This window comes from Candoia aspera, chromosome 3 (genome assembly GCF_035149785.1).
Source record: "Candoia aspera isolate rCanAsp1 chromosome 3, rCanAsp1.hap2, whole genome shotgun sequence".
Lineage (NCBI taxonomy): Eukaryota > Metazoa > Chordata > Lepidosauria > Squamata > Boidae > Candoia > Candoia aspera.
The window spans coordinates 209,117,260-209,142,762 of record NC_086155.1 but is presented as its reverse complement, the minus strand read 5'-3'; the positions used below and the strand labels follow the sequence as shown (position 1 = coordinate 209,142,762).

At 47.6% G+C, this 25,503-nt stretch overlaps 1 protein-coding gene and 1 long non-coding RNA gene across 5 annotated transcripts in view; one reads left to right on the top strand and one right to left on the bottom strand.

Annotated features, from left to right (window-relative positions):
* HSF1 (heat shock transcription factor 1) overlaps window positions 1-25,503 on the top strand; it is a 50,638-nt gene that overhangs the window by 1,743 nt on the left and 23,392 nt on the right. For all 4 annotated transcript variants that reach the window (XM_063299787.1, XM_063299788.1, XM_063299785.1 and 1 more), the window contains exons 2-4: window positions 14,668-14,776; window positions 16,222-16,358; window positions 17,434-17,558. In XM_063299787.1, coding sequence (XP_063155857.1) covers window positions 14,668-14,776; window positions 16,222-16,358; window positions 17,434-17,558 — 371 coding nt within the window. The remainder of the gene's footprint in view (window positions 1-14,667; window positions 14,777-16,221; window positions 16,359-17,433; window positions 17,559-25,503) is intronic.
* LOC134494548 (uncharacterized) lies at window positions 1,091-12,278 on the bottom strand. The gene is made up of 3 exons (XR_010067685.1): window positions 12,163-12,278; window positions 2,974-3,075; window positions 1,091-1,231 (listed from the first exon to the last, which is right to left on the bottom strand). It is a non-coding gene; the product is annotated as an uncharacterized LOC134494548 (long non-coding RNA).

The window sequence follows — 25,503 nt, the reverse complement described above, 5'->3', positions numbered from 1 at the left end:
CTGTCCAGCCAAGGCCTTAACTACTGTGTCACTCTGGCTCTTTTCTGTCCCTTCTACCTAACTTTGTCACTCTCTCCAGGCCTTTTTTACTAGTTTTTTTTAATGTCCTTCCAGCATTTTTGAGACAGTAAGATCCTCTGCTGAAAAATCCTGTTGCAGTTCTCCAAGGAATTTCTCCCTGAATATTTAAATACTGTCTTTGCCCAACTCCACTCTAAAATGTGGATGTTACTAAATGGAGGAGAAGGTGCATTATCCAGATTGCCTACAGGAAAGGAAATTAGAGCTGACCTTTCCCTTGAGGTTCCCTTTTTGCAACTGTTGATTTTAAGTCAGCTCTTGACCTAATGCCAAGGGAGAAACCGTGGGACAGTCTGAGAGAGTCTACTATGGATAAAAGGCTGCTCCTACTTATTCAGGCACTTTACTCAAATACCTCCTTGAAAATTAGATATACTCCTTGGGGACATTTGTCTAAAGCAGTCCCAACTTATAGAGGTGTAAGACAAGGTTGCATATTAGCTCCACTACTTTTTAATCTATATTTAAATCCAGTAATTCAAGTGCTTGCTGTTTTATCCCATCACCTACCTATTTTAGTCAATTGTGTGATTCCAGCATTACTGTATGCTGACGATGTAGTTATTATGTCTACTTCACGGGTGGGAATGAGAAAAGCACTTAGGGCATTAGCTTTATTCTGTATAGAACAGAAGCTATTGATAAACTATCAGAAAACCAAAGTTTTAGTATTAGGGTTGCTTGATGTTATCATAAAATTCACAAATGGCAAATAAATGGGACTCAGATTGACCAGGTGCACACCTATAAATATCTTGGAGTGCAGTTCCATGCTTCTCTACAGCTACTGTAAGATTTTACTGCTTAAAAGGAGCCCATTATGTCCCTGCAGCTTGCAGGGTTTTCCAAGCTGAGGTAGCTTCTTTATGGCTCACAAATTTGCTCTTTTGCAAAACTTAACATTCTTGAAACAATTCAAATAAGTTTATTCAAGCTATACTGAAGGTTTCAAAAAGTATCCAAAATGCCATCTTACATGTAGAAACAGGTGTAGTTTCGTTGGATAAACAAAAGGGAACAGAGGGAAACGTGGACAGCTTTCATGATTCTGTTATCAAACCCTACAAAGTAGCAATAAAGTAACATTCCTAGAATCTCGGTAGTGTCTGTTTCTGGACTTGGTCAACCTTGAAGGGCTAATACCCACATTCTAAAAAAAAAAAAACAGTAAAAATGCCTGTTAGTAGGAGTGAGCATTCCCCCCCCCCCCCCCGCCCACGGCAAGATGCATCTTCTGCCTTGAGAATTGAACTGAGACTGTTTGGGGAAGGGACATGCAAAGTGAATCATTCCTAAATGCCCTGGGACCATTTGTGTAGGATTCACTGATCCATCTTTATGTTGTCAGGAATCTGTTAAACTGGGCATCAAAGTTTGAAGAAGCGGACTGGGTAGGTTTAATTTAAAAATACTATTTTGAATGCCCTAAAAATGGCAGCGTCTATAAGATTTTTTTCTCTATGGCCGGATGCTCCATCCACCATTTGCTGGTACTGAATACTTGCCTTGCACATAGGAGGGCAAGATGTTGTCTAACAAGCTGTCTTCTTGAGCTTCTTGAGATGATCTTGGGCATGGTGTTAGATTAACACAGGCATCTTATATTGGGGAACTTCTGTGTCCATGCTGAGGTTGCCCAGCAGTAGGTCGACATTTCATAGCCTCCATGACAACCATGAACCTGGCTCAGATGGTATCTGGTTCTATTCTTGCGAAAGGACCTGCAGTGGATTTGCTATTCTGTTTAGATGCAGCTGGTATTCTGAAGGTGAGAAAGTTTTGTGTGAATCTTTTGGCATAGACAGATGACTCTTAGCCCAGTTCTAGTCTGGTGAATGAAAAGTTATACAGGTAGTCCTCACTTAACTACCACAATTGGGGCCAGAATTTCTGTTGCTAAGCAAAGCAGTTATTAAGCAAATCTGACCCGATTTGATGACCTTTTCTGCAGCAGTTGTTAAGCAAATCACTGCAGGTGTTAGGTGGCCCGCGTGGTCATTAAGCAAATCACGCGGTTCCCCATTGATTTTGCTTGCCAGAAGCCAACCAGGGAGGTCGAAAATGGTGATCATGTGACCACAGGGCACTGCAATGGTCATAAATGCGAACCAGTTGCCAAGAGCCCAAATCACAGTCATGTGACCACGGAGACGCTGTGACGGCCATAAGTGTGAGGACTGGTCATAAGTCGGTTTTTCCCCAGCACCGTCGTAAGTCTGAACTGTCACTAAACAAATGGTCATTAAGCAAGGGCTACCTGTAATGTCCAATCTAGGTGCCTGAGGTAGCCAGATGGTCTCCTCAGTGTGCTTGGGAGTGTGTTTCCTGTCTTGACTGTTGAAGCCCTTGATGATCTGTGAATGTAGTCAGCCTGGTTCATTAACAATATTGCTTCTAAATACCATTTTCCCTTTGCAAAGTCCCTTGGTTTACTAGGGGAGGTGAGAACAATGAACTGAATGGAATGATGTGGAGTGCAAGTGGAGGAATTGTCAGGATTTATCAGATTAACTATGGATTGTCCATTGATAGTGTATTCTGTGACAGTGGAAGCAACGAGGCATGTTTACTTCTCTGTCTCCGTTGCGTCTACAACAGAGAGGGTTGTCTTTTTTCTCTCTCTTTTCTTTTGTAGTGCTTGGCCTCTCCTTCACCGTAATGTTGGAGGCAGCAAAACAACAGTCAGTGGTTCACCGTGAGCAATTGCTCAATAGATTGTTCTTTGCGGATAAAGTTTGTTAAACATGCTTCAGCTTGGATTCCAATGTTGGGACAAACCTTATGGATATACCCTTTGGAATCATGTGTGCTGTTATTTTGGATTATTTTCAGCTAATAGAACTAAAGGATGTGGATAAATGTATGGAAAAAGGAGGGCACCTGCTTACTCACCCCTTGCCCCTTCTGGTGTAAAAGTGAGCCAGGTCAAGACCTGATGCATTGCAAAGGGGAGCGATCGGTGCCTTCTCCTTGCTGGGATGTGTTCTCCTTTTCCTAAAGTAAGTAATTGTAAGAGGAAATTATTTCTGTTGAAGAAAATCCCTTGAACCAGGAGATCTGTGCAATTGTAGGCCAGTCTCAAACATTCCATTCCTAGAGCTAGTTGCACCTAGAGCTGCTAGGCCGTTTAGAAAACGCTAATTGTCTGGAACCATTTCAGTGAGGCTGTTGGCTGGGATATTGTCTGGAGACAACTTTGGTCACTTTGGTGAATAACTTATTCTGGAACCTGGATAGAAGGAATGCGGCCCTCCTAATTCTTCTGGACCTTTGTGGGGACTTCTGATGCAATTGACTGTGGTGTTTTTCTTAACCATGTGGCAGTTAGGTCTTAAGGGTCCTTATGCACACTGGACTTGGTCCTTCCTGTTGCTCCATGTTCAGAATGTTATGGGGCTATTGTTCTGCATACGACTACTGAGCCAGACTGTCCCAGGGAGTTCCATCATACAACGTCTACGAGAAGCCCTTGGTAGAGACCATCTGCAGTACCTGCCATCAATAGAGAGTGGAGAGTAGTAGCTCGACAGGAGTCCAAGCGATTTGTACTTCTGAAGATTGCCTAAATTTGACGATCTCTGGATGAGAGAAAACAAGCTGAAATTAAACTCAGATGGAGATGCAATTGGAAAAGAAGAAACTGAGGTGGATGGAGTTGCAATTTATCTTAACGAGCAAGTTTTCAGTCTGGGAGAACTCTTGTTGCTTAGCTGTAACTAGTTTTATAGTTAGCAACTGTGGTGAGAAAAAGGAAAAGGTACAGGTAGTCCTTGCTTAATGACCACAGTCGAGTTTGGTATTTTGGTTGCTAAGTGAAGTGGTCATTAAGCAAATCCGACCCAATTTTACAACCTTTTTTGTGGTGGCCATTAAGTGAATCATCATGGTCGTTAAGTGAACCATATGGTCGTTAAGTGAATCACGTGTTTCCCCATTGATTTTGCTTGCCAGAAGCCAGCCAGGAAGGCCGAAAATGGTGATCACATAACCATCGGATGCTGCAATGGTCATAAATGCAAATTGGTTGCCAAGCACCCAAATCATGATCACATGACTGTGGGACGCTGCAACAGTTGTAAGTGTGAGCACCATTGTACGTCTGAACTGTCACTAAACGAATGGTCATTAAGTGAGGACTACCTGTACTTGTTTTGTTCAGATTGTTTAGTAGCAGAAGCCTAGAATGAAACTTCCTCTTGGATCTGTGTTTGAGTAAACAAGTAAAAAAGAAATCTGTAACAATCCTCTAACCACCATAATATGATATGCCTAAAAAATAGTGTCTTAAACTGAATTACTTATATAGCAATTGCTCTCTAAGTAAGTTCCACATGTTCAGAAGAGTTTATTTTGGTAAGTGTACAGCATCTCTAAAGAGATGGTTGTTTAGCTTCTGCTAAAATATGTCAAAGTAATGGGAAGCCATCACTCCGCAACGCAATCCATGCAGCTAACTCCACAAGTGAGGAAAATCCAACTTTGAATAATAAATAACTACTGAAGATTGGTTGGATGAATTCATTGCTCCTAGGGAAAGACCTGACAGAATGTTATGCATGTCCTCTTATAATGGAGCCTATTATCAGGAAAGTATATTCAAGGATTGTAGTGATACTGTATCTCATGAGACAGAGCAGTAGAGTTGTGAATATGATCAGTCCTAACAAAAAATTACTAGTTAGGTAACAGCAATGCTGTGATTTTATTGGTGACCGATGTGCATCATGCCATGGGAAGTTTTGTGTTGGGTTTTTTCCCCTCATCCTAATATAAACGGTATTAGCCATAGGGTTAGTTCAGGCATAATTTTAAAACTTTCTAGTAATTAATAAGTACAATATTAAACATAGAATTAATATTTGCAAGAGCAAAATCTGAAGAGAATTTGTAATTCAGGTGGAATATCAGCTGGTACTGGTATTTTTGACAGTTCAAGCAATTCTGTGAACCAGTTACAGTGAAATTTTGCAAGCAGCCAAGGGCCCAGGCAGAAAACCTCATCACTAATACATTAATCAAAAGTTATTATTTACTGGAATAATAAACGGAGTATGATATAGCACCCACCTTTATAATAGCTTTTCCCAGATTGGTCCCCTCTGGATGTGTTGAATTGCTGAGAATTATGGGAATTATGTCCAACCTGTCTATTGAACGCTAGATTAAATAAAGCTTTATAGCATGCGATCAAACACAAAAACAACTCTTAATCTATTTAAGAGCAAAAATGGAGTCACTCGTTTCAATTTTCCCTTATGGGCCTACCCTAAATTTTCTTGTGTGTCCTCTCCATGTTTTTTGCAGTTTAGTGTTGAGTGATAGCGTACTGTTCTGACTCTTGGAAGAGCAAAATGTTTATATATGGAACATCATGTAGATTTTTCCTTCAGATGCTGAAGAGAAGATATGGGTAGTCCTCGACTTACAACCACATTTGGGACCGGCATTTCCATCACTAAGCGATGTGGTTGTAAAGTACAACCTCACGTGACCACATCTCTTAGCAATGGAAAGTTGGGGCAGACCCAGTTGCCATCGTAACCCTGAGACATGCAGGTTGTTAAGCAGGAAGAGGTGGGAGTCCCCAGCAAGGAGTGCAGGGGAGCCACAGGGGGTGGAGGATGCCGGGCAGGGCTGGCGCAGGCTGCACATGAGTTGGGGAGGGAGGTGCAGGGGTGCGGCGCGAGCTCAGGAAGGCCAGGGAAAGGATATGCTGCGGTTCTGGGGCTTCTTGGCATGCTGCGGCTCTGGGGCTGCAAGCTTTTTGCAGCCCCAGAGCCGCAGCATGCCAGGAAGCCCCTTTACACTGTGCAAAGCCCAGCCCCAGCCTGGCCCAGCAGCATGGTGCAAAGGGGTTTCTTGGCACAAAGGGCCAGGGTAGGCACACCTCGTCAGCAGCAGGAGCAAGAAGATGGCGAGGGTCAGCTGGGGCTGCAGAGTGCAGGGCGGCAGGAGGCCAAAAGGGCATAGATGGGGGGGGAGATAGGTGGTTGGGGGGAGTACCCCTGCAGTCAAAAGTGCGGGCAGGCTGCCTAGCACCCGAATTTTCATCACGTGGCTGCAAGGGCCCTGCAACGGCCATAACTTTGAGGAGCAGTCATCAGTCCCTTCGTTCAGCGCCACCGTAACTTTGAATGGTTCCTGAATGAATGGTCATAAGTCGAGGATTGCCTGTACATTCAAAACCTTGTGAAAAAATGTGCTTGAGCCAAGTTCCTTAAAAGGTCCATCAAAGAGAGGTGATAGCAAGCAGCCTTTCCAGGAAAGTGTGCTCTTCTGTTACCCGTGTGTCTGATGGAGTGGGCTGCCTGGAGGAGCTGTTCTGGGTCAGGTCGCTTTCACATTTTCTTGGGGGCTTCCTGATGGAGATTGCTGAGGTCTTCTCTGTGGGCTCCTGCTCTGCTTGTGTCTGCCGCTGCCTGTCCTGACTCAGTCTTGTGTGAGCGGCCCCGTGACAGATGTATCCTTCATAGGGGTGGCTGACTCCTGTCTGACTCATTTGAACTTCATTGGGTTCGACAGTGAGCAAGTCTGGACTGTAGAGGGCTGTAGAGCTGATGTCGGGGAGCCAAAGCTCAGAATGAGCTGAGGCTAGCAAAGCATGCTAACAAAAAGGTGCTTTTGTTCAGATGTGTTCAAAAAAGGTGCCAGATGAGCAGAGGAGACCTCTCTGTCTTCAGAAAGATGAAAAGATCCAGTGAAGTAGAGACCTCTCAATCCGACATTGGTACCTGAGAATCCTGAAACGCATGGGATGGTACAATGTCACCTAATTTTGTTTGTTTGTTTGTTTGTCAAATTTTGCCACCACCCATCTTCCCCAGAGGAGGGACTCTGGGCGGTTTATAATAAAAGTAAGATTTAAAATACAGTAAGACCATAAATAATACATTAAATAGAAATAGAAATAGAAGATAAAAATATAAAATAAAATCCAGATGGCAATGAATTTCTAATTCAGTTCTTGTGTAAATGAGGGCCATTTTAGGGTGCCAGCCATCTCCAAGAATGACCACTCCCCTTCCCGCCCCAAGTGAGATGGCAGAGCCAGGTCTTCAGTTTTTTACAAAAGGCCAGGAGAGAGGGGGCTTGCCTCATCTCTAGGGGAAGAATGTTCCAAAGGGCAGGAGCTGTTGCAGAGAAGGCCCGCTTTCTGGACCCCGTCAGATGAAATTCTCTTACGGACGGGGTCTGTAACATGCCCTCTGCCTGACCAGGTGGGATGGGTCAATGTTATGGGGATGAGATGGTCCCTCAGATAACCCGGTCCCATGCCATGTAGGGCTTTAAAGGTGATAAACAGCAATGGCAGGCTATGCTCCAAGAAGGGCCTTCTCAGTGGTGGCAACCTGTGCTGGAAGCCCCTCCCAGGCATGCATTTTTCCCCAAATCCAAAACAAAACCGGTCCGGGCATTCATTCATTCATTCATTCATTCATTCATTCATTCATTCATTCATTCATTCTTCAAATTTAATTACCACCCATCTCCTCTGAAAGAGGGACTCTGGGCGGTTTACAATAAAATCAAACTATAATCATTGTCCTAACAGTGAGACACACACTGAGACGAGGAGTAGTTCTCTAATGTTTATTACTGCTACATAAACAGAATCCTAACAAACTGAATAAGCGTGGGAAAAACCCAGACATATAAACCCCAAAGGCTAAGGCGGGCCTGATCTGTGTCTCTTTGAATGACTGCTTAATTCCTCAGTACTACGCATGCGCGTTACAGCCTGGATGGGAGCCCCCTGCTCGCCAGCCTTACTCATGACAATCATAAACGTTAAAATCTCATAAAATCAGACAGATTACAATTATTATAAAATACAATAAATACATATAAAATCCAAGAGGGTATAAAATTCCAAGCTGGTGGGAGGGCCTCTAGGGTGCGAGCCACCCCCAAGAACGGTTACCCACTTTCCCGCCCCAGGCGAGACGGCAGAACCAAGTCTTCAGGGCCTTCTGGAAGGTCGGGAGTGAAGGGGCCTGCCTCACCTCCGGGGGCAAGATGTTCCGAAGGGCGGGGGCCACTGCAGAGAAGGCGCGTTTCCTGGACCCCGCCAGATGAAATTCCCTTACGGATGGGGTCCGTAACATGCCCTCTGCCTGACCAGGTGGGACGGGTCAGTGTTATGGGGATGAGACGGTCCCTCAGGTAACCTGGCCCCATGCCATGTAGGGCTTTAAAGGTGATAAACGACACCTTGAATTGGACCCGGAAGCAAACTGGCACCCAGTGCAGCTTGCGCAGCAGAGGTATTACATGTGCCGATCTTGGGGCACCAAAAATGGCCCGCGCGGCCGCATTCTGTACCAGCCGTAGCTTCTGAATACCCTTCAAGGGTAGCCCCACATAGAGTGCATTGCAACAGTCTATATGGGAGATGACCAGGGCATGAGTGACTGTTCGAAGGGCTTCTCGATCCAGGAAAGGGTGTAACTGGCACACAACCCAAAGCTGAGCAAAGGCCCTCCTGGCCACGGCTGCCACCTGCTCTTCAAGCAGGAGCCGTGAGTCCAGGAGGACCCCCAGATTCCGCACTGGGTCTGAATGGGGCAGTGCAACCCCATCCACTACCAAAGATGGTAAATTCCCAGAAACAGAGGAGCCGTCAACCCACAGCCACTCCGTCTTCCCAGAATTCAGCTGAAGCCTGTTGCTCCCCATCCAGACCCCCACAGCCCCCAGGCACCTGGAAAGGGTGGTCACAGCATGACTTACTTCACCCAGGGTGGAGATGTACAATTGAGTATCATCAGCATACTGATACCTCATCCCATGGTGTCGGATGATCTCGCCCAGCGGTTTCATGTAGATGTTAAAAAGGAGAGGGAAGAGTACTGATCCCTGTGGTACCCCACAAAGAAGGGGCTGCGAGGCCGATCTCTCCTCCCCTATCAACACCGATTGGGATCGGCCCTGGAGGAAGGAGGTGAACCAGCACAGAACCACGCTGTCATACTCCCCAATCACAGTGTCCTCAGAACATCCTGATCGGACTCGCATCCATCTTCATCGAACCCATGTCAAGAGACTGAGAGTCGCCAGAAGGGAGGGGGTGTTGACCTGGAGTGTGAATTGGTTTGTTTAGGCTAGGTGTTTATTGCCCAAGGCCATCCAGCCAAGTACCATCCGGGCCATCTGTTGGCAAAGGGGGGAGTACATGCTTTGATGGGTAGAAGTGGGGGAAAGTAGAGAATGTGATTTTTAAATTGTAGAACGCACAGGAAAGAAGCCATTCGCAACTTTGCTTTGTACCAGACGCTTCGCTTCATTAAACAGTTAAAAGAGCCCAAGTCTCAGAACTGTTTTTGAGTGAATGATCAAGAATGTGGATCGTTACACACGCCACCCACTCCTAACTCCCTGAGCCGCCCCAAAAGGATACTATGGTCCATGGTATCGAAAGCTGCTGAGAGGTCAAGGAGAGCGAGGATGGATGCACTGCCCCCATCCCGCTCCCGCCAAAGATCATCCATAAGTGTGACCAATGCCGTTTCCGTCCCGTATCCCAGCCTGAAACCTGACTGAAAGGGGTCCAGATAATCTGTTTCATCCAGAATCCTCTGGAGCTGCAACACCACCACTTTCTCAACCACCTTCCCCCAAAAGGGGAGGCAGGAGACTGGACGAAAATTGTCCAGTACAGTAGGGTCCAGTGACAGTTTCTTGAGGAGGGGGTGCACCAGCACTTTCTTAAAGGCAGCCAGAAACACCCCCTCTTTCAAGGATGTATTTACCATCGCCTGGACCCAACCACATGTCACCTCCTGAGCTGCCTTCACCAGCCAGGAGGGACATGGATCTAATTGGCACGTGGTGGCATTTACAGTCTGAAGAATCCTGTCCACTTCCTCGGGCCCAAGAGGATCAAACTGTTCCCAGATAACTGGGTAAGTACATTCCCCAGGCATCTCTGCAGACCATGTCTCACGCTTGGAGTCCAACTTGGAACGAATCCGAGTGATTTTATCCTGCAGATGCCCAGAAAATGCCTCAGCATGGCCCTGTAGGTGAGTTTCTAAACCTCCCTTCCCCAAAAGGGATTGGATAATCTTAAACAGGGCCATTGGGCAGAATTCTGCAGATGCAGTAAGAGCAGACAAATACTGATGTTTTGCCACTCTTACTGCCATAACGTAGGCCTTAACAGCAGCTCTAGCTTGTGTTCGGTCAGGTTCAGTCTTTGTCTTCCTCCAGCGGCGCTCTAGGCGTCTCTTAATCCTCTTCAGAACCCTCAACTCCTCTGTACACCACGGGGAATGTTGGGTTTGATGGGACAAGAGAGGCCGCACAGGCGCGATCCTGTCCGAGGCCCCAGCCGCCTCCCTATTCCAGGCAACCGCCAGGGCCTCCGCCAGACCATGCAGGTATAACCCCAGCTCCCTCTGAAACCTACCGGGTCCATCAGTCACCGAGGTGGACCAGTCAAATCGATCCTGCCTCCCAGCAGAGTGAGGCGGCATAGGAGAATCTCAAGGTCACCAGGGCATGATCTGACCATGACAGAGGGGAAAGGTGTAGTTCTCCCCTCAGGTCATATTGCCACTGCTCTGCCTTATCAGTTCCTCTCTTGTAGAACAATAGTATTATCAACATGTGAGTTAGAGGAGTCTATTATATAGGAAAGCTATGGCTTTACAGTGAATTGGAAGAGGCCAGGGAATGTGATTGTGAGGTTACCAACAAGCTGCCAACAGCTGCACAAAAGATGGACTTTTGGAGCAGTATCCCTTAAACGCTGGCTTCCTGATAAGGCAAATCTGAGGGATGCGCACTGAGGGCAGCAGGATTCTGGGATCAGTGAGTACTTTTGGGAGTCCAAGATGACCTCCCTTTCTCCTGAACTGGCAGACTGAATTTTGTGCCAAGGTGGCACAGCCCAAGTCTGATTTGGTTCCCGCCTAGTCTTCTTACCAGTTGTGTTTGTTCTCCAACCATATGGAATTGTCTCAACAGGAAGATGACTCAACGGCAGATCTTTTTCATGCCATGAAAGAAAATCCCGTTGTAAAATGGTCTCTTATATTCCTATTCCAGATTGAAAATATTTCTCTTTCCTCTGTAGACACCATTATATTTTGGCAATAAAATTCCTGCTCTGTGAGCCATAAAAGTAATGACATCTTGCTTAACAAAATAGCTCTCTTTTTTTTTTAATAGAGTGAACCATTGAATGATTGCTGGAAGCCAGACAGAGTTGGGTGGATGGCAGCAAGACATTTGCTCTGGACATTGCCTGGAAGTGGCCTGGGATAGCTGAGGGGCATCATCATTTCTTCATACAACTCAGTGGTTCCAAAGAAAGGGAAATAGCTATCCTTTTAGTTTCTGATTTTGTCTTATTGCCTGTCCTGAACCAAAAGAGTCTTCTGAATTACAGATAAGACATAGGCTGGGCTTTCATAGTATATGAGTTCTTTTAGCTTAACAGTTTATTTATTTTATTTATTTCATCATATCCTGCTCACCTAGCAGTTCGAAAACATGCAAATGTGAGTAGATCAATAGGTACCGCTTTGGCGGGAAGGGAACGGTGTTCCGTGTCATCATGCCGGCCACATGACCACGGACGGGTCTACGGACAACGCCGGCTCTAACGGCTTAGAAACGGAGATGAGCACCGCCCCCTAGAGTCGGACACGACTGGACTTTACGTCAAGGGAAACCTTTACCTTTACCCTACCATATATTTATATAGGGTTGAATGAACTAATTCATTATGGCCTGCAAATGTTGCCTTATACCATAGCATAATTTGTCAATCCAATCATTTAGGGATAGTTCAACAGACCAAGGTTAAAACAAAGATGGGTAATCTGTCATGTGGAACCTGCTGAAGAAACAACGCTGTAGCCTTTCCCTGGTCACCTGTCAGTCCTATTGGGTAGATCATACTAAGAAACAGACACCATGCAGACCTAAAGCTGCTTTTATTAGAATAGCTATAGTTACAGAATCTTGCTTGTCTGAATTGCTACCTTTCCTCCCTCTTCATGAGAATTTGCCGGGGGGGCTGTCTGAGGTGTTTTTGCAAATTTCTTTCATGGCCTGGGCTTGAGTTTCATTTACCCAATTGTTGCCTTGGTAGTGGGTCTTCTTTCTGTCCTTCAAGACCATCTCCTTTATTCACTATGCCACCTGCAATGTGCATCGCTCTGACTCTTTGTGTTCTTCCTTCCCTTTCTCTCGCATGGACTTTGGTCAAAGAGAAAGAGAAATTCAGCTACCCTAAAGGAAACCATGTCTTTATGCTTCTTGGCCTCAGTACTCCGAGTAGAAGTCCCTGGGTTCCACTTTGCTGCTAAAGCCCTGTTCCTGGGCCAGAGTAGGCTCTAAAGAAAGTGAAGGCTGAAATATTTCAGTTCTTCTCATGGGACATGTTGAACAGGGTAGAGATCTCAGAGCCACTGATTGTACGGTTAGAGAATCACAGTATGGGGGAAGTGCCAGAAAACTGGTAAATAGCCAATGTTGTTCCATCCTTCAAAAAAAGGAGAAAAAAGTACACTCAGGAAACTATAGAACAATGAACTTGACTTTCGTACCTGAGAAAATCCTGGAAGAGATAATCAAGCAGTTGGTTTGCAAGCACTTAGAAAGGAACAAGATGATTACTAGAAGCCAGCATGGGTTTGCCAGACAAATTTTACTGCTTTTTTTTTTTAACTAGATGATAGATTAGTAGACCAAGGGAATGCTGTGGATGTAGTGTAGTTAGACTTCAGTAATATCGACCATAGATTCCCTATTGATAAAATGGAACAATGTTCCAGATGGATTTGCAATTGGTTGAACAATATATCGAATGCATGTTCCTTAATGGATTTATAGTATGTCTACATGGAGGGAGGTAAGCAGTGAGGTTCTTCAGCGTTCTGTCCTAGGTTGAGTGCTCTTTAACATTTCCATGACTTAGACAATGGATGGAAGGGATGGGGGAGGAGGAAGTGTTTGCTAACAACTCAGAAAACAGGCTCAAGGTTCAAAGGAATCCTGATAAGCTTAACATTAGGCCCTATCCAACAACATGCTGACAAGAAATGTAAGAATCTGCACTGAGGTGGGAAAACCAGATGCAGGGCACAAAATAGGCAGTGCCTGGTGGGAAGGATGTGGGTGTCCTGGTAGATGACAGATTAAGTGTGCTGCAGCTACCGAAAGAGCCAATGAAATCTTGGGCTTCATCCAGAGCAGTAGAATGTCAACATCAGGGGAAGTGATAACTTCAATCTGTGCTGCACTGGCCAGACTGCGCCCGGAATACCGGTCCAGTTCTGGTTGCCACAATATTAGAAGGCGGCTGAGTAACTGGAAAGAGTGCAGAGAAGGAGAGTGAAGATGGTGAGAGGCCTGGAGGCTCAATCCTATGAAGAAGGAATGGGTTACCTTTAACCCAAAGAAGAGGGGGCTGTGGGGAGGCGTGACAGCCTTCTTTCAACACTTGAAGGTCTGTCACGGGGAGGAGGGCATGGGTAGCTTCTGAGGGCAGGACCAGAACCAACTGGTAGAAGTTGGCAGGGGTGGATTCAACCTTGAAATAGGGAATTTCCTGGCCTCTGAAGCCATTAAGCGGGGAACAGCCGACCTGCTAGAGTTGTGGAGCTCCATCGCCGGAAGCTTTCAACCCAAAGCTGCTCTGGGCTGGTCTGAGAATTCCCACCTTGGGCAGGGGCCTGGACTGGAAAGCCTCTAAGGTCCTGTCCAGCCCTGTGACTCTACGAGATGTGAGGGTGTCCTAGATATGTTTTGCTGGCCGTGGGTGCTTTGCCGGGACCGTGGGACTGAGGGGTGCAGAGCTAGTAAAGTTTGGCGGCTGCCATTTGATGCTGCTTTTCCTCAGAGGAATTTCAGGATGCTTTGGTGTCATACATTTGATTGCTTCCTGGAATCAAGGATTCCATGATCTCCTTTTGGTTCCAGAAGCCTTTGGTTCTGGCCACTCTCTGGCATGTTGAGCCACAAATGGAGAAACGTGTGTCAGGGTTAGGGGCAGCTGGGCAACATAACTGGGCCTGGGCGAGATCTTCACTCCCTGTGCTGCCCACCCCCTGTGTTACTCAGCAGGCATTATGGTCCCCCTCCAGGTGAAAAACATTCATTCCCACCCCCCCAACAGACAAGCATTGGGTGCAGCCATCTGCCATTTTCACCTCCCAGGAATGCCACAAGGGGGAGGGAGGCATGTGGCATTCTTGAAAGATGATGCTGGCATTTAATGCTGCAGTGTGCCAACTTCTTGTTTATGTCTGTTTTAAGTTAATTTTGCTTTAAAAAGTCAGGTGTGTGTATGCATGGGCACCATGTGGTACCCCAAGTTAACCTAATGTGAGTACTTTCCCCTGATTATTAAATACAGTACGTTTTTAAATATTTAATGTTTTAAATGTTTTAAATATTCCCATGTGCCTCCTGGTTGCCTGAAGCTGCCTTCTGCCTTTTCCAACTCCCTGTAGCTGCATCTTTCTGAGATGAAAGGGCGGCAGTTTGCATCTGTCCCCAAAGGTTGTCTGTTTTACGGCTAAGCTGGCTGTGCTTCAGCCAGCCTACGGACTCATCCTTTTTCTGTTGTTGCAGAGCGGGAACAGCTTCCATGTTTTCGACCAAGGCCAGTTTGCCAAGGAGGTCCTTCCCAAATACTTCAAACACAACAACATGGCCAGCTTTGTGCGGCAGTTGAACATGTGTAAGTATGCTCGCAGCTTGGGGTGGGTCTGCCAGGGTAGCCCCGAGATGCCTCTTTTCGGGGCTGCTTGTGGTACTTGCAGGAGGTGGAATGAGGCCGAGCTGGCGGGTTGTGGTCGTGCCTAGAGGAGAGGGTGCTCCGCTCTGGAAGCGTGTGCTGCTCTGGGGAGGCTCTTTGGGCTTCGCTTAGAGTTTAGTTCAGGCAAGGACCAAGGTGTGACACGGTCCACGTCAGCTTCCAATTTGTGGTGCATCTGGCAAGATAAAGTTGGTATCTCTGCCCTTCACAAAATGCCCTTGAAACGTGAAATGTAAACAAACATCTAAGTGGTTTATAATTTAGTTGTCCTGTGTTTTGGAGTAAGTTTTTATCTTACTTCCTACCCTCAGTTTCTCCATAACAGGACCAAGCATCTTTTTGAGGCAATGGACACTAAATATTCTGGGTGCCTAAAATAATTAATTTTTAATATTTTTCGTATTTAAGATTAAAAATAGCCAGAATTTGGGAAGCACATGAGTACCATCTAGACACTACACTGCCAGATGTTGCCTATAGCATAAAAGAAATACATAGATAACCTTTAACCATTTCAGCTCTCGAACCACTATCCAGTTCTTTAGCTATATTGATGGAGTCTGAAAAGCCTGTCTGTTTGTAAAATATTGTGCCCCAAATTTGCTGCTTGGTTTGCATGCAGTTTTTGTAATGGCAGCTGCCCTGGGGACTGTCATATGACTGAAAGACAGCACAGAAGTCCTGTCCATAAAAATAGCTCCCCCACGCACCTGCGACTTGAGAGTGGAGCCCTGATGACTAGCATGTTTTCTCTGCTGCTGGGTATGTTAATAAATAGTGGCATTGGCCAGAACACTTTGAACCTTGGCTTTTGCTGGGCGGCTTGCCATTGGCAGAAGAAAAGGCTGAATGCCTGCACTCGGTGGCCCCACAGACACTGCCGAAGGGCAAGCGGCTTCTTAATCTCGGCTGACAAGGGGCTTTTAGAAGGAGGAGGGCTTTCTTGAGGACAGATGTCTGAATTGGTGCCAAAGATGGATGCTACAGCTGAGAGCACCACATCTTTGGACTACCAGACACTAAGGGCAAATGGGTCACCCATAGGTGCTGCTTCAAATCTGGTCCACCTGATGCCTCCAGGAGACAGTTCTGGGTGAGTTCTGCTCTGATCATCACCCCTTTTTATGCTTCTCTGAAGGGCCTCCTTTGTATTTGTGGACTGAGATCGTTTTCTTTTAAAGATGAGTTACTTGGCATTTTGGAAAGTTGGCTCGTAACAGTGACAGCATTGCTGGTCTGTGCATGTACCTGAAGCAGAGGCATACAGAGCCCTGGAGGGGCAGTTGATGCTGTATGTGACAGGTGGGCCAGCTTCTCTTACCTCCCCTGGTCTCGTTGCCAGCAAGCATTGCCTCCTTGTGTTTCAGATGGTTTTCGAAAGGTGATTCACATCGAGCAGGGTGGCCTGGTAAAGCCCGAGAAGGATGATACTGAATTCCAGCACCCCTACTTCCTCCGTGGCCAGGAACATCTCCTGGAGAATATCAAGAGGAAAGTCACTAATGTGAGTCTGCCGTGACAGCTGCTGGCTCACGTTCAGAGCAGCCTTGACTGGGAGGAGAGGAAACCTGCATGCCCTGGGTGCTTGGAAGGCAGAGAAGGGGCTTCCTTTCTTCTTTCCCTTGGTGACCCTTGGCTTCTGGCTTGCAGTAGAGCTACTCCAATTGCCACCCTGGGCAGCTCGGACTAGTAGCCAGGTGGCCTTTTTGGATGCCAGTGGAAGGGGACTTGCTCCACTATCTGCTTCCCTTCTGTAAATGGCTTGAGAAAGATGCTGAGGCCTTAGCATCCGCCCTTGTTCTGGTGTTTCTGTTAGCAGAGAGTGGAGCTGAGGTTGGATCTAGCCTCTGGGACAGCAAAAGACATTCGTAGGATGGGTTGCTTCTCATCCTGTGCCCCCAATTACCTCTTTGAGTTCAGAGGGTTGTCTAGCTGTTCTCAGGACAGTTTCTCAGAACTATTCATTGAAAGCAGAGGATGAAAAAAAGTAGGCAGCCTTTTCCCTTAATTAGGGAGGAGGTCGAGAGCTATACAGAGCTACTTCCCCCACTACACAGATACCCTGTGTTAAGACTCTTGTGTTTCTGCAATCTCTTGAAGCTTTATTCAGATCATTCAAATCTTTCCTGAAGCCTTACGTGCATTCTTTAAAACTTTTACCCCAAAAGTGAATTGTTTAAAATCAGAACCAGATTCAAAATCCTTTAACTTTCTACTGTTTGTGGACAGATGTACAATATCGCCGCTTTTTCTAGAAAACCATTCTCAACAATTGTATCACTGTCGTGCCTTAAGAGGCCGAGGCTGAATAGCGGGGCAGCAGCCTAAGCTAACCAAAGTGCGTTGGAAGTATAGCAGAAGGGCCTGCGTGCTGCGGGTGGTCCTCACTCTGGACTATTGCTTCTTTTGGGATTATGTTGACCAAGAAGAGCCCCCTGGTTGGGTTTGTTTCTGGCTTGGCTGGGCTCCAGTTCTTTCCGAGAATAGGGAGCAGACCCTCTGCCCTAGAGGGCTCGCCAGCTGTTTCTCATTTCCAAGGTGTGGGTCCCAGTGAGTGATGCCCTTCTTCCTTCTTTCAGGTATCCAGCATAAAGAATGAAGATATTAAGGTTCGCCAGGACAGCATGACCAAATTGCTGACAGATGTCCAAATGATGAAGGGCAGGCAAGAGAGTATGGACTCCAAGTTGATAGCAATGAAGCAGTATGTATGCCCAGAGTGGGGGGAGTATGGGGCTCGCTGCGTTTCAAGGCCCTTGTTGGGGAAGTCTGCCTTTTGTGTTGTAGCACCCTCTCCTGGCAAGTGCGAGCATAGCCACCCACACAGAAGGAGTTGAAATACAACAGGTCCCTGGTTTAAGAGCGAGTTCCTTGTCCTTAAGTCAAATTTGTATGTAAGTCGGAACAGTTATTTAGCATCAGTCAAATGTTTGACTTCGTATATAGTATGTATTTTACCTTTCTATGCATATAAAACACTTCCAAATACACTAAAACACCTTAAACATAATAATACACAAAGTAGAATTGTGTATTTAACCTGAAACATTGTACTTAACTCAAATTTTTAATATAATCTTTATGGCAATCCATTCTTAACTAGGAGCTGTCTGTAAACCAGGACATTCTTAAACCAGGGACCTGCCATACTCCATGAAAAATGTCTTAGCCACGTACTGGTCTACTTGTTGTTTTTATTTCTCTGACCAAGCTTGATGGTCTTCTTGCCATCTTTGTTTCCATGACACAAGATGACATACCATGAGAAATCAAGTGCAGGAATAATAAATAAGGTTGGTGTGATTTTCATGGGTCCAAAACCACAACAGCATTTAAAGGGCATGTCAGGTGCTAGTCTATAAAAAAGGGAGAGGGTTTAACATAAATCAGTGCAAGTAGAAGTAGAGGACCAAGATCAGATTAAGTACTTATTAATATTCTGTATCATCCAGCTAGGATAAACAAGGGATTAACAGTTCAGCGGGAATGAATGTCCCTTCACCCATACATTCCTGAGAGGAATGCAGTATCTCTGTGCTTCCCTTCAGACAGGCAGGCTCTTTTTAAAATCCAGTACTTTTGAAATCATAAATAAATCCCCACAACTTAGGGTCCTCAGTTGCCTTGCAGAAGTCTCAGGAACAGTTTCCACTCCTCCTCTTGGCTCTGCGTGATTCCTCCTGCTGCACCTCCTCCTTCCTGGCCCCAATCCAGGTCAGCTACTCATTGGATCTCCAGACACAGTTGTCCCCCCAGCTATCACATCCTGGGTGCTCCTCACTCTCTTGGCCTCAGTCCTCCCTCCAGCTGAGATGCTGGATTGGCTTCCTTCAAAGGTGAGCACTGCCCACCCCCCGCAACTCCGTACTTTTTGTACCTTGTCCAAACGCTCAATTTTGCTTCTTCTCACCATTCCAGGAGTGACCTCCTTCCTTCCCTTAGAAGGACCCCAATTCTGATTTCCTTGCAAGCTCCACTATGTCTACTAAGAAGCCTCTTACCTCATCTGTGATCTCATTATCTTATCTCTTCCATGTTTACATCTTACTAATTACAAGCCCTGGCCCCAAGATCCCTAGCACCCAACTTACTTCCTTGCCTCTCATGACAAATCCATACCAGTTTGCACCACTTTTCCTCATTTCCCCAACCAGGAAGGAAGTGAAGTAATGCTTTAAGTTCTTGGTTTTTTTTTCTCAATGGTAGTTTTTACTTGGCCTGTTCTACCACAGTGAAAGAGGTTTTTCACTGTGGTAGAATTTGCTCTCAACCACAGTTCTGCTTCCCTTTTGAATGCGAAAGGATTTAGTCTTTCTCAGAAGGTTTCTGCCCTTTGCCATTAATTCATTTTGAAGAACAAAAAGAATGTTAATGACAGCCCTCCTAAGACATGTCCTCATAGATACTAGAAGTCAAGCTCAACAGAAGGGAATCGTTACTTTTACTCCAGCAAAGCCCACTGGTCTTGAAAGGGATGGGAGAGTTAGGACCCTTTCCCCAAATGCTGCCTCCCACAAAACCAGCTATCTCAGCTAGCAGGGTTCACTCCTTCCCTGACTGTCCCAGGGAAGGCAGAAAATGTGGCTGGGAGCAGAGGTCTGTGGCTGTGTGCTCTTCATGTAATTCTGTCCGTGCGCGTGGAGCGGGAGACGGAAGTTGCCTGCTAGGTTAACCTTGCCCAAGTGGTCATGGGGAAACCCACGATGGAGTCTCTGTTTATCCTGTCTGGAGAGTGGCCATGACCCAGACTAACTACTGTTGCTGGTTTCCCGTGGTGGGCTTTTGAAGCCCGTGCTAATTTTATTTATTTTTTGTACAGGTGCTCAAAAGACATAAAGATCATACTGATGAATAACCGTATCTCTGACAGCTTGGCCCATCATGAGGGATGTTGGGGGTTTCCCTTGGAGGGATGCAACTCCCCACCCCTGATTTAGAGGGGAGAGTGCAGTCCCATCTAGAGCAGGGTGGATGAATCACCTGTCCTTTGTTCCTCTGCCTTGTCTGGATTGTATCTGTTTGCTCACCCTCACTGATGTTTCCCTCGCCCACAGATCCAAGGACTGCAAAGGAAGGTTTGGAGGTCAGAGGGTGCAGCTTCAGCCTTGTTTGACTGCCAGCACTTTGTACACAGAGTGGCACATTTCAGTGAGCATAGTCAGGGGAACTGTGGTGACTTTGCAGATTCCTGGAAGGTGACCCCAGTTTGTCACCTTCTGAGCAGTCTACGAGTCCCGTCTGGCAGCTGCTGGCAGTTTGGCCTGTGCGGCTGTTCTGTTACCAAGACGGGAAGAACCTTCTCCCTTGGATGACTTTCCTCCTTCCACTGTGGAAGGTAGTTTATGATGGCCACGGCAGGGTTCAGTTCCTTGAGTCGTCATTCCTGTGGCCACCTTTAGGAACCTTGCCAATCTGGATTTTGGCTGACCACTTTGCTGAGTTACTCGATGTTACTGTAGCTGAAGAATGGCATTGTGCCCAGGTTGTATCCTTGTGGTTAGCCCTCTAGTTAAAAGAAATTAAGAGCCAGATGCAAGAGGTGGTTAAAAAACTGGTTTTCAGAATACTTGGCCATGTGTTCAGAGCCTTGATGGTTGCAAGGAGGTCATAAATTTCACCAAGCATTCTCTCCCTTGTCAATATTTAGAAAGCAAAGGAAATCAGGGCAAAATGCCCAGTAATTTGAGCCGTGTGAGGAAGGGGATCCAGTAGCTTATAGAGCTCCCACCTGTGTCTCTTCCCTGCTGGCAAAAGGAAATCAAAATCAGCCACTGTTCCTTTTAGAATCTAATTTTTCATGGTGCTGGAATGTGAATTGGGGAGCATAAAGACCCTGATCTCCATAGCCTGTAGTTCGATCTAAGTGATGTGTGAGGCACTAGTGCCGAGGAACTTACTTGGTCTTTATGTAGCTTCTCCACAGGTTTCAGACAATTGTTCCTCGGAAGGGGCCCTTTCTAAACTTCTTGGTCCTGCTTGAGGTGCCAGGTGTAAATGGTAGAGGCCCTTTGATAGGCGTGGAAGAGAGTTAGCGGGCCTGGCCTGGCATGGGTCACCCCGAGTACAAAGCTGCCTCTGCAGACCCTGCCAAGGAGCGTGGCTGGCAACCTGCTGGGGAAGTGGTGTGGGCTCCGTGGAATCTGGCACCGTTGTGGCTGCTGCTGAGGCGTTGCGGCCCTCCTCCCCTTCCCCTGTCCTGGTTCTTCCCTAGAGTGTTGGAGGTGCGGCTCTGCTCCCGGGCCTGCGTCAGATACAGTGCAGCTTCAGGGGGAAGAGCTAAAGAGACGAAGCAGGTTTGGCCCAGACTCGGATCAACGAAAGGAGCTGTCTCTGCCTCCTCTCCAGCGTTCCTGCAGACCTGCTGGGATGCTCCTCTCCAGAGTTGCGAGGACTCCTGCGCTCACTGGCTTGTTCAGAGTTACTTGAAGCGTTTCGTGTCCTTGTCTTCTTCCTCCGTCCCCTCCCCTTGGCCTTGCACTCTGGAGATGCTGGCTTGTTCTGCGCCCTCATTTCTCAGAATGGGTTGGGGGCCATAAGGTTTCTGTCATTCAGCTTGTCTGATATTTCCTTACGAGTTATGCTCTAATTTTCGTTAACTGAGCTAGCAAACGGAAAAGGCAAGACTGGAGGATCATCCTACCCACTCTTCGTCTGGAAACAGGCCTTTGCCAGCCACTGGCTTACCAGAGATCACACTGGGTGACCCTTCTTAGATACTACAATGCTGAACAAATGCTAGGCACCCCCACACTTAAGCAGAAGGAACCCCATGGCTCATGCAGGCTTTCTCTGACTTAGAGATAAATAACTCGGGACCTTTTGGACTAGAACTCCTGCAGTGTTTTTCCATGGCTACGTGGTAGTGGTGATGGGAGCTGAGGCCCCAAATCTTTCAACCGAAGCTGAGGTAGCAAGTAGTGTGTCCTTCAGCACATTGACACTTGATCCCTAGCTGTTTTTCGCCATAAAAAAGGACTGATAAATTATCTACCAAGGAAACCCACAGTGGTGCCCATAGGCCACTCAGTGCTCTGTAGACCACTGTTTCTCAACCTTGGCCACTTTCAGATGTGTGGACTTCAACTCCCAGAATTCCCCCAACCAGCAAGGCTGGCTGGGGAATTCTGGGAGTTGTAGTCCACACATCTGAAAGTGGCCAAGGTTGAGAAACACTGCTGTAGACCCTTTTATTTATAATTAACTGATCGGTCCCAAGCCAGAGCAACACCTAGGGGGGCGTTGCAAGTCCCTAAGGAAACCCCAGCTGGGCCAGGTGCGGGGCCACCCCAATCCAGCCTTGGTTTCTCACACAAGCCAACCAGGTGCCTACCCCGCTCCTGCCTTTGTTCCCTCGCAGCTCGCATTTGGAGGTGCTCTTGCCTCAACCCAGAGGTAACACAGAGTCTTCAAAACCAATTTGCCCTTCCCCCGCATAGGCCTGTCTTCACATAATCTCCTTCTAAAGCATTCGATTCAATCGCCACGTCTTCCACAGGTTCGTTGCGTGCTGCATGGGGAAGCGCTTGGTTTTGTGAAAGCTGGCGTTCTCTGCTTAGAAAAATCTCCCTCTTGGTCTCTAAAGAGCTCTCGCTTCCTCTGGCCTCTCTTTCGGTTTCCTGCATTTTCGTTTGTTTTGGATCCCTAATTGCCTCCTTACAGTGGAATCTGTGAGCCAGAAGGATATTTCTTTCTGTGGTTTTAAATCCGATCGCTTCCTTTAAAGGCTTTGGTTGGCTCTTGCCTGCGGCTCTTGCCTGGCGCCCCGTTTCCCCCTGCTCTGGGTTGCTGCTGAGGAGATTGTGGTGGACCCCAGGCCTCTCCTGCCCGCTGGCTGGCTGGCGTAGCTTCCTCAGCTGGGAACAGCCATCGCGAGGGCTGGTCAGCGTCTTCAGGTCAACACCCCACATCTCTCGGAGCTTGGTTGAAAGTGCAGCAGTACCAGCTGCTGCTTCAGCTTGAGAGCCCTTTCTAAGAGCATCAGGAAGAAAGCCTCATTTTCTGCCATCAGGAATCTGGAATAATTCAAAAGGGGTGATCAGTATAGCACAACTCGGAAGACTTGCCCCTTGAAGAGAGAGTGTGTTCCATCCTTGTCCTTCCTGGTTTCTGGATGCTGTCAGGAGGTTTACACTGTTTGTCAAGCCTGGCAGAAAGGGGTGATCTACTCAGGAGGGGGCCCAGGGTGCGGCCTCTCCAGGCCTGTTGACTTCGCAGCGCCCCACAGTGTCATTTTCTCCTACAGCAGGACTTGATCGGGAGCCAGGATGATGTGGACAGTCCTGAAAGGGCTTCTGGGGTCCCTGAATGGAGAGGCAGGTGTTTCTGCACTAGAGATGGCCGAGGCACTACCTCTAGGCAGGCCCCTTCCATTTTCCCCGAGGGCTGATGGCAGGTATTCTGCTCCAGTGACCCCTCGGAGGGAGAGGGAAAGAGAAGGGTTTTGGGAAACCTACCTCTGCTGTGCCTGGCAAGCCTCTTCTGTGCGGGGAAGCTGGACAGCTGCCTCCTGCCCCAGCTGATTCAGCAAAGGGCAGCAACGAGCCCAGTTCTGGGGCTGAACTGGAGCATAATTCCAAAGCAATTCCTGGAGCGGGTGTGCCTGTTTGTCTCAAGGGCCACGGGGCCAGGCTCCAAACTTGGAGCCGCACCACCACTGGGACTCTGAGTGCTTCCCCCCAGCCAGACGATGTTTGCGAGGCGCCTGTGTTTTCACAAGGCAGAGCACCACGGTTTTAAATTTCTCCTGGACAAACTGAATGCGAGCGGACTCCCTGCTCCAGCCTTCCCTTTCCTTGGCAGTTGTTCGCCTGAAATGGGCCCTCCCTTCCCTGCAAAAGTCATGCCGAATTGTAGCCTTGACCCACGTTGCTCTCTTTATGGTTCCAGGGTTCCAAAAGCAACATTATCTATTATCTTTCTGATGTTCAGCAGAGGGATATTTTGCCCCGGAACATTTGCTCAAAAGCTTGCATCTGTCAGTAGCAGTCCAGAGAAAAGCTGAGCTTGGGACTAGCGGTGCCAGCAAGGGGATGGCCGGACTCGCCTCTCCTCCTCCTCCATTGTGCCTCGTTAGGGGGGCTTCTGGCCCACAGGAATCAAGGGCTGCTGCTGCCATCAGCCCCCGCCTTTTAAGACTGTTTCTAGCCTTGGGGGAGGGGAGGTAGAACGGCCCCCTTCTCCCCCTCCCTCTTGAAGCCGTCTTGCTATGGAAGAAGGAGGCCTGCTCTGCAGAGCAATGTCTAAGAGCTTGGGGGCTTTGATAGTTTGCCTCCATCCTGGGCTGAGGTCGGTGGGCAGACGGTGGGAGAGGTGGCCCTGCTCTTCATTGGCGGAAGGACTCCTGGGGCCTGGAAAGGGGAATGGCTTTCTGGCCCCACTTGGGGGCGGGGCTGCTGCCTTGCAAAGATGTGTCCCACCCTTCCACCCACAGTTCCCTGGGTGAATATGGCTCACAGAAAGTGAATATGGCTTACGTACCCAGGTGCCACAACCAGAAATAGGAGGTCTCTTGTAGCATAAAGCCTATCCCTTTGCCCCTTTGTGACCCCCTGGAGCACAAGTGGCACTCTGCCCAGCAGAGAACGGGCAAAACCCAGCTCCTCTCCCTCTTCACACCAGGCAGTTGGGAAGCCTCTGGAGGGGCAGGCTGGCAGGCGGTGGGCAGCCCATCCCGTTCCTCATCCCCGGATTGTTCAGGGCCATGGGCAGAGCAGCCACTCTTTAAACTGTGCTCAGTGCAGATGGGTGAAAGCTCTCACAGCTGCGTGACGCTGAGATTGCAGAGACCGCATTGTTTGCCCTAAGTTCTGGGTACAATTCAAAGTGTTGCTTTTGACCTTCGAAGCCTGAAGTGGCTTGACTCCTGCATATAGCAGGACTGACCTTCTGGTACCCTCATCCAGTGTCCATGTGAGCAGAGGTGGGGTTTGGGTGGTGGCCCCATCTGAGGAACAGCCTCCCCCAGAGGTCAGCTTGGCCACAATGCCAGATTCATTCCAGAAAGTGGTCAAGGTGGAGTTATTCACAAAGGTGAGGTTGCTAAGTGCTTTCTGACATTAACAGGGCAATTTTGTCTGTCTTGGTTTATGCTCTGAGCCAAGAAGCTTTGGGTTCTGATGGTATGGAGGTGTGACAGATAGATAGATAGATAAAACACACCCCAGCTTGTACCCAGCAATGGCCTGTTGGAGGCAGTTGCCTGGCCAATGCGCTGAGTGGTCTAGGCGCTGGGTAACTGCAGGTTGGATATTTGCAGGTGGAGTCTTAGTTCAAAAGGAGCTTTGTGCAGTGGAGAGCTCTTGGGAGCCTCCAGTGGCAAACTAGGATTTATTATCCTTTGGGGCGAGATGAGTGAATTAACCTGGGGATGGCATGGGAGAATTGCTGGAGGGTGGGGTTGCCATTTTCTGCTGCCAAAGAAGACAGCACCTGTGCAAATATCCTTGGCACTCCAATTTGTCTGTCCTGCTTGTACTTCTTGAGAAGATGAAATGGGAAGTGCTGGTGTGTGTGTGTGTGTGTGAGAGACTGAAGCACAGCTGTGACTTTTGGGCCCGCTTACAGTGCTACCTCTGGTCCCTTGGGTGCAGAGGGCAGGAGAGCGAATCCTGGCTCAGGCCCAATCTTTTTTCTTGCAGTGATGAGAGCCC